Source organism: Hirundo rustica, chromosome 4, assembly GCF_015227805.2.
Source record: "Hirundo rustica isolate bHirRus1 chromosome 4, bHirRus1.pri.v3, whole genome shotgun sequence".
NCBI lineage: Eukaryota > Metazoa > Chordata > Aves > Passeriformes > Hirundinidae > Hirundo > Hirundo rustica.
In genome coordinates this window covers 21,844,997-21,853,018 of record NC_053453.1, presented here as the reverse complement: position 1 = coordinate 21,853,018, position 8,022 = coordinate 21,844,997, and the positions used below count along the sequence as shown (strand labels likewise).

The window sequence follows — 8,022 nt, the reverse complement described above, 5'->3', positions numbered from 1 at the left end:
ATTAAGACCCTCTCAGGTGGTAGCAAAAATACACAACCAAAAGTGGGACAAAATCATCATACTTTTCTACAACTTGGATTTTGATTTCAAGTGCCCTGTAATATCTGTATTTTTAACATACAAATACAGATTATAGAAATAACTCAATGTAAGACACAAATACCCTGTTAATATATAATGCAAAAAAATAAATAAAAGGTTGCAGGAATGTCAGAAAGAATTTTCTTAAAACCATTTTTGCAAGAAATTAGCAGCAGCCTTTAGATTCCTAAATGTAAGTGGACAAAATATATTTTAATGAAGTGATTATCTTTAATTTAAAGACAACTGTAAGTAACAATAGATTAATATTTTTTTCTTTTTACTTTCAAGACATTACACCATTTTGAAAATTATATTGGCCATCTCCACTGATCAGAAGGAGGTTCTTCAACTAGAGGCTCCCATGGTTTCCACTGTATCATTTTTCTTGCCAGGGACAGCTCATTTTCAGCCTGTTAATAAACACCATACACAAAGTCTTAAATTCTATACAATTGCCAAAAAGTTTAAATTACTTCTATTTCAGTTAATTATCTCTGATGTCACTATGTATCATGATTACATACTACCATAAATTTCACCTATAAACATCAAAGGAACCGTATGATTTTGGGGGTTGTTTTTTGAAAAAAACCGCATCACCCCCAAATACCCAAACAGACATTCTGTTCAGCGAGACATTCCCAATGACAACTTCAAGATATTTTCCACTCGGTTTGGATTAGCCCAAATATTATTCAATCCTCTTCTGCCCTTTTCACTGATTTAGACTCTGTAAGAAGCAATGTAGGTATACATGCACATCTGTAAGCATAATGCAAGAAGCAGTTGTTAACTTGTTAGGTTTTAGCAAGGCCATCCAATTGCTACGTGACAATTTGTTTTCAGGTTTGGTTTTCTTTTCCTGTTTGACTGTTTTGCAGCAAAGGAAGATACACAAAACTTCCAATTTTCTGAACTAAAGCTCAGCCAAAGGAGCAGTAAAAAACATTGCTACATTTGTACTTCATCTCAAATTTCCCCTCTTTACCTGCACAATGACTTCTTCTATCTGACCACTATTCAGTTTGTCCTGTAGTTTTTGCACATCGGTCTCCTGTGTGATGAAATACATATAATAAAATGTTTTAGTGAGAAGTAGAAAGCCCATAAAAAGCACGAAAACAATAATTTAACCAGGTCATGCTCCAGTCTTTCTCAGAACTACTATTAAATTAGCTGGTTTATATCATTTTACATTATCAAAGAAATCTCATACTCATTTGTTAGTGAAAAGCAAACATCAAACCCTCAATGATAAATACAAAGAATGAAAACTATTTAATGAATCCAAAGAAGTATTAGCAGATAAGGGCTTTAGTTTTTATCTTGAAAAAAAGTGTTGTTCTTAGATTTTTACAGAATTATATGCAAACTTTCAATGATCACCTTAAATACACAATAGCAGTATTGCAGAGTTGTGCTAAGATACTACATTGGCAAGAGCACATACATTTTTCTGTGAAAGTGTGTGAAAATCACCACTTTTCTATGAATCTTTCAAAAGAAACTATGTTTGCTTCTAAATTTCACAAAACATCAGCAGGAAATTAACAATTCCTTTTCACATGCCATCAAAATATCCCAGTCAATAACAAAAATAAACCTTGATACTTCAGCTGTTCCTGAATTGTTACGTGTGCACTTGAGAAACAGCCAGGCACGCCAAAAATCACTTTCTCATACTACAAATAGTTTTTACATGCAACATTAATGAAATAGCACTGTACTTACCTTTTTCACCAAATCAAATCGCTCATTTACAATCTGCTCCGTGTATTTCCTATAAGCTGCATCTTTGGGAATGTTTTGCAGGACACCAAGGATTTTTGTGTACAGTATTCGCAGGCGCTGAAGTGATCACAAAGCATGGTTAAAATACACAACTACAGTTATTTAACTTCCTGTCCTATTTCTTGTCCTACTAAACCTACTAAGCTACTAACTATACACAAAATATGGTACTCAATCCAAAAGTGTAAGATTAACTAATAATTAAGTCGGAGCCACTGTACTCCATCTTGGGTAAAGCAGGGATTTATCAGGACTAAAAAATTACTGCTGTCACATTCCTTAAAGAAAAAAAAAAAAAAAAGACAAAGACAGTTGCAATCTGAACACACTTGATGCAAAATGAAAAAGAAAAACAGTAAAGGTTGTGAAGTGCTCTTAAAAGAAATGATAAAAAAAAAGAGGCAAATTTGTGTCTAACCCATGATACTAAAAATTTACCTGAGGAAGATTCAAAGAGATTATAATGGAGGTTTTTTTGTCACCTTTCCTCATGCTGGTGCAAAGTTCTGAGTAACAAATAGATTTAAATTAAACCTGAAACTTTTATTGCTGGATTTAAATTCAGAGATACAGGACACATTATGGTGAATAAACTGACACTTTTGTACTGGGTACTTTTGTATCTACCTGACAATGAATGGATGCCCTATGAAAACAGTAAGAAATAGAAGCAGAATATTAAAAGAAGTACAAGGCATAAAAAAGAAGAAGACTGGCAGAGAATTTGAACTTCAACTGAAACATTGTCCAGTACTTTACTCTTAGCTTTAAGTTGCTGAAAAAACTAAAATGTAGTAAGTTCCCCCAGAAGGTGTCTGACAAGGCTGGAGACTGAACTAGAATAATTTCCACCAAACAGTAGTGATTTTTTCAAGGGTTCCTCTTGGCAGCATTCTTAAGTATTGGAGTCAAAAGCATTTTTGAAATAGAATTTTTATATAAGGAATTTCAAAGTTGAGAACCTAAAGAAGTTACTGAAGTTATTTCAAAGCTAATGCCTCCTGAATAAGCCTGATACGACAAAGACACTTACACTACTGAGCCTGAGGAGGCAAAAAGAAAGGCACACATTGCTGTAAGAACCACCTAATGCAGTTCCTGAGTACCGATGAAGTATTAAATCTCAGCACTGCTTGCCATCACAGGGCCTTGGCGTGGCTCTGCACCACATGGCTAGTCTCCATCATCTAAGACCAGGCTATCCCCTGAGTATAAATTATTTCGATACTTGCGTACACAGCAAAGCAACAAACATCTTTTTGTCTGTGAAGCAGGAATTATATTTATGAAGAATTGAATTTAAAGTGTTTTTTTGTTTTGGCATTACTGGTGAAAGAAATCAAATATTGGTTCATAAAGATACTTACACCAAAGAGGTTTTTGAAATCAGCACACGCCACAGAAAGTGCATGTGTAAAATAACTTATAATGACATGCATTTAACCTTTATCACTGTGGACCATTTTAATTGTTTCATTAAGCTGGCACCGGATTAATATACACCACATACCTACACATGCAAACACATCACAAAACCCTAAGATCTCACTGCGAGTTTCCATTACTACAGAATGAGATGTGTGACATACCTCATGAGGGTTCTCAGCTACAGCCAATCCTACAAGTCCAGTGGTCTGCAGAGAAGCATAAACATACTTAACACAGCTAAAAATCCATTTCCACAGTAATTATTTTGTTTTGACTCAATATGCAACAGACAGCGACCATTCCATGACACCAGCCCTGCCTCCTGCCATATGCCCGTTATCCCAGAGTTCGACTGCTCCATGAAGGAGCAAAAAACCTTTTCAGGATCAGAATCATAGAATATCCTGAGCTGGAAGGGACCCACAAGGATCATCCACTCCAGCTCCTGCCCTGCACAGCACCATCCCCAGGAGTCACACCCTGTGCCTGAGAACATTGTCCAAGCCCTTCTGGAATTCTGTCAGGCTGGTGCTGTGACCACTTCCCTGGGGAGCCTGTTCCAGTGCCCAACCACCCTCTTGAATGAACAGTCTTTTTCTGATATCCAGCCTAAACCTCCCTGACAGAACTTCAGGCCATTCCCTTGGGTTCTGGCACTGGTCACCACAAAGATCAGTGTCTGTGCCTCCTCTTTCCCTCAAGAGAAAGCTGTAACTGCAATGAGTGCCCCCCTCCTCAGCCTCTTCTCCAGGCTGAACAGACCAATGACCTCAGCCGCTCGTCACAGGGCTTACCCGACAGGCCCTTCACCATCTCCGTTGCCCTCCTCTGGACGCCCTGTAATAGCCTAGTATCCTTCTCAGATCGCGCGGCCCAACACCGCATACAATACTCAAGGTGAGGCCGCCTCAGTGCAGAGCAGAGCGGGACAATCCTCTCCTTCGACCGGCCGGCGATGCTGTGCCTGACGTGCACCAAGCAGCTGCTGGGGCACTCCGGTGCCCCCGGCTCCAGCCGCCCCACACCGCGGGCCCGCTGTCGCCGGCGGCCGGGTAGGTGACCCGGGCCCTGTGCTGCCCTCGGCCTTTCCCTCGCAGGGTGCCTGCTCGCTCTCAACCGCGGCTCGGGCACTCCCTGCCCTCCCCCGAAAAAAGACGACCCTGCCCAGGAACAGGACGCGGCTCAGGACTCTCGGCGGTGCCTCACCTTCCTCAGCGCCCCCGCCATGGCCGCGCTCGCGGCGCTCTCGGAGGACGCAGCGGAGGGCGCCGGGCTGCGCATGCGCGGCAGCGGCCCCGCCGGCGGGGCGGCAGCAGTGCGCGCGCGCCGGTGCGCGCTGTGGGGAAGGGCCGGCGCGGGCAGGGCTGGGCGCTGGGCCCTGTGTCTGCGGTAATGGATCGCTTCGGGAAGCGAAAAAGGCCCTGAAACAGAGCTAGACAGAAAATAGGGAACTTAATGAAAGACCTGGAGATAGAGACTATGGGACAAAAGAGCGGTGAAAAGGCAGTTTAAATTATTGGTAGAGGTGAGCATGATCATTTGAAGATCCAGTTGTCCCTCTGTTAAGTCTTATTAGTTGCTAACTTAAAGGGTGAGTTTTGCGTAATAATACGTTATAATAATTGTGTTGTAAGTTTGTGTCTTATTCTGGACAAATTTTTGTTTATAATTCCTTTGCCCTGCTCTTGAGCTCCTCTTTCCATGACTGGTGAGCAAACTCCACAATCTGAGTTTCAGAGTATCTTTGAGTTCTCCCTGGAAGCTAGTCCTTTGATAAAACATGCACTTCAATCCATCTGCTACTAAAGGAAAGTGGTTAACACAGTTTCTGTCAGTATTCGGGATTTGTGTTTCCCTATGCCTGAGTTGTTTGTGATTGCATTGGAAAGAACTGGAGTTTCTTTCCAAGGTACTGGAATTCTTTCTCTTTCCAAAGTACCAGTCTTTAAAAGTTCCTGCCTTTTTTTAATTGGAGCAGCCCTGTATTTTTCCCTCCTCTCCTATGATCCAACCAGATGATCTCTCTCCTGATCACACCAACAGACCACAGCACAAATGGTTCTGCACCTGGCGATCTTTTAACACAGTTAGCATCGTTCAAACACTAGTCTTGAGTGAGTGTTTAGACAGCCTAAGCACGTAGGGGTCTTTGCCACATCCTAAAAGAAGGGTGAAAAGCAGTAGGCCTTGCTGATGAAAATGTTAGTGAAATCATCTCAAAGTGGTACTGTGGAAAATTCTCCAAGGTGGTCAAATCCTGTTTCAATACATGATTTATTTTAAAATATAACAAAGCTGGAACCTATGAAGTACTATCAGTGTACAGTCAACCAAGTACCTGACTTTGAAAACAAACACACAAAAACCCCAGACAGCCCACATAGCATTTCACAGTTTATTTATTATCCGGTTTACTGGGGATTCCCTTAGGAATGTTATCCTTTGTGTTAATATTCAGTAAGTAGGTAACCTAAGAATGCATTGCTATAGCTCTGCACCATGTTTGTCTCACCAATAAGTTTATCGCATGGTATTATATCTCAAATTGCCATGTGATTTGGTATCTGGACAGAAGTCTTATTTATTCTGCATGAAACATAATTGATGGATTTATATCTAGTAATTATGTAAAAGTAGAATCAGGCACTTCATGCGCAATGCGTAAGGTTATTAAAAATATCTGAAAATCAAAACAATATCATGTTTGCAATGTGTATATGTACTAACTCTGATGGTGTCCTAGTTACATAAAGGAAATGAAAGAACTGAAAGTAAGGAACAGTTTGTGTTCTTTATATGTATTATGAATACATATTTTTCATTTTTTAATAAGAATATATCTGTTCATTTCATCTCATACCCAGCAGTAGAGCAGGATCTCAGCATTGTTCCTGTCAGTTTCTCTTATATGGGGATTCTTTAGGGGCATACCACCTTTAGTTAGGTCGCACTGGCCAAAGAAGTTGCAGTGAATATTATTTATTATCATTAAATGTTTTTGTTGATCTCGTGTTCAAATATTGAAATGCATGTAGTGTCTTAGTTAAGCTTGCACTTTTATGGTTCTATAAATGCAAATGAGTCATAAGTCATGAAGGAATTCACTGTAAAATATAAGTCCATTAGAACAATTAAAGACAAGTTGGAAGTTTGGGGGTTTTTTTTGGTTTGTTGTGTACCCTTATTGTCTGTTCATTATGGTAAAAATGGTAACTAATTGGTTAAAACCAGAACAACACAGAGGTTTTGAATCAGTGATGTTTCCAGCTTCTTCTTCATCCCCTGCCTGGCTGTAGCTTGCTGGGTACTGCTGTTCTTGATTTTACTCTGGGGTTGTTCTGAATTTTCATCATTGCTGTCTGTGGTGCCATGCCTCCTGCTTCTTTGTCCAGCTTCAAGTTATTAAACTAGTTAAATAAGTACTGTAGTTGTCTGTCATTGACTCTATAAAGCTTTCCATGATGTCAGCCTCAGAGAGAAAGTTTAGTGTTCAATGATGTAATATGGTGAGATCTGCAACTTGGTAAAGGCTAAGCCTTCTCAAATTTGCTGTGGTTTATGTAAATATGCCTCTATATGTTGTTAACGTAGTGCTTGAGAATAATTGGCAAATAATTAATTTTCTTAATGGGAGTTGATCAACCAATGGGGGCACAGATAATCTTATATCCCCAGACCTCGTGTTACATTTGATGAGATTTTAGAGAAGTCATGTGTAATACTTTCCTGAGGGTCAAGTCTGCTTATGTTACAGTTGTACAAGGTCAGGCCTTAATTTATCTAGCAACTGTGTATTTAATTTTAGAAGTATCACAGGACACCTCAGCTTGCAGGGCACCATTCCTGGCTGTTCAAAATGCAGGCCCCAGGGTAACACTGGCAGGATAATGGATTGAAATGGTGAGACTGTGGTATGCTCGCCAGTTAGACTAACAGAAAAATAGTTTGAAAACGTAATACTTAAGAGACTGAGTCCAAATTTAGATTGCTGGTAATTATTTTATTGCTATGAATAACCTCTGTGCATGTTTGAGTACCTTCTATTTATAGAGTAAAGCTAAGATTGTCTAGTTTATTTTAAGGATAAAAAAATAGAATAACATTAACTCACATAACTTTAGGTGTTTAAAAGCAATAAATGCTTGTTGTGTCTTTCCAAGGAAAGATGTAACTTCCATGATTAGCAAGTAGTTCAAATTTTTTCTAATGAAAAAACAATAATTTAGCAAGACAAACTTTTTTCTAAGTAAAACATCAAGAAGTAATATCTAGTTTTTCAGGGATGAATATAAAAAATATCAGAAAAATATCAGGCTACTCAAAATTGTTGTTTAAGGAAAATATTCTTTGTAATAAAAAAACCCTTAAAATCATTTAGAGTAAGGGTTTGCAATTGTTTCCAGTGATCTAGTGTGTGGGTCTGACAATTGAGAAGCTGCCAAGGGTGAATGGAAGAAGATTTTCCTGCTGAGCTTTTTAGCCTTTTCATTGCCACATCACGTAATGTAGCAGCGATGTTTCTGTTGCTGCTCGGTGTATCAGCCCTGCTGTTCTGTTCCCCTGTGATCCTTGTGGAACATCTGTGCTTTGGTCAGACCTTGTCACCTCAGCACAGTGATATAGCAAATCAGGCTCTCGAAGTGCGTGTAGACCCTTGGCAGTGTGTCCAGCGCTTGTGCTGTGGGGAGCTCTTTGCCTTACGCTTACTCTACCCTCTCA

General features: G+C 39.6%; 1 protein-coding gene across 1 annotated transcript; it reads right to left on the bottom strand.

The window, feature by feature from the left end:
• Window positions 1-275: 275 nt before the first annotated feature.
• NDUFA5 (NADH:ubiquinone oxidoreductase subunit A5) lies at window positions 276-4,592 on the bottom strand. Its single transcript, XM_040061753.2, has 5 exons — window positions 4,510-4,592; window positions 3,465-3,509; window positions 1,816-1,932; window positions 1,073-1,138; window positions 276-494 (listed from the first exon to the last, which is right to left on the bottom strand). The coding sequence occupies exons 1-5, from the start codon at window positions 4,582-4,584 to the stop codon at window positions 393-395; spliced, it is 405 nt and encodes a 134-aa protein (XP_039917687.1). The 5' UTR covers window positions 4,585-4,592; the 3' UTR covers window positions 276-392.
• Window positions 4,593-8,022: the final 3,430 nt, after the last annotated feature.

Bases quoted from the DNA above. Each gene is read 5' to 3' on its own strand.
- NDUFA5 (XM_040061753.2), bottom strand. From the start codon at position 4,584: ATGCGCAGCCCGGCGCCCTCCGCTGCGTCCTCCGAGAGCGCCGCGAGC. The intron at 1,933-3,464 runs GTATGTCACACA...TGATCACTTCAG, and splicing joins TAGCTGAGAACCCTCATGAG to CGCCTGCGAATACTGTACAC. The intron at 495-1,072 runs GTAAAGAGGGGA...GTTTATTAACAG, and splicing joins TAGAAGAAGTCATTGTGCAG to GCTGAAAATGAGCTGTCCCT.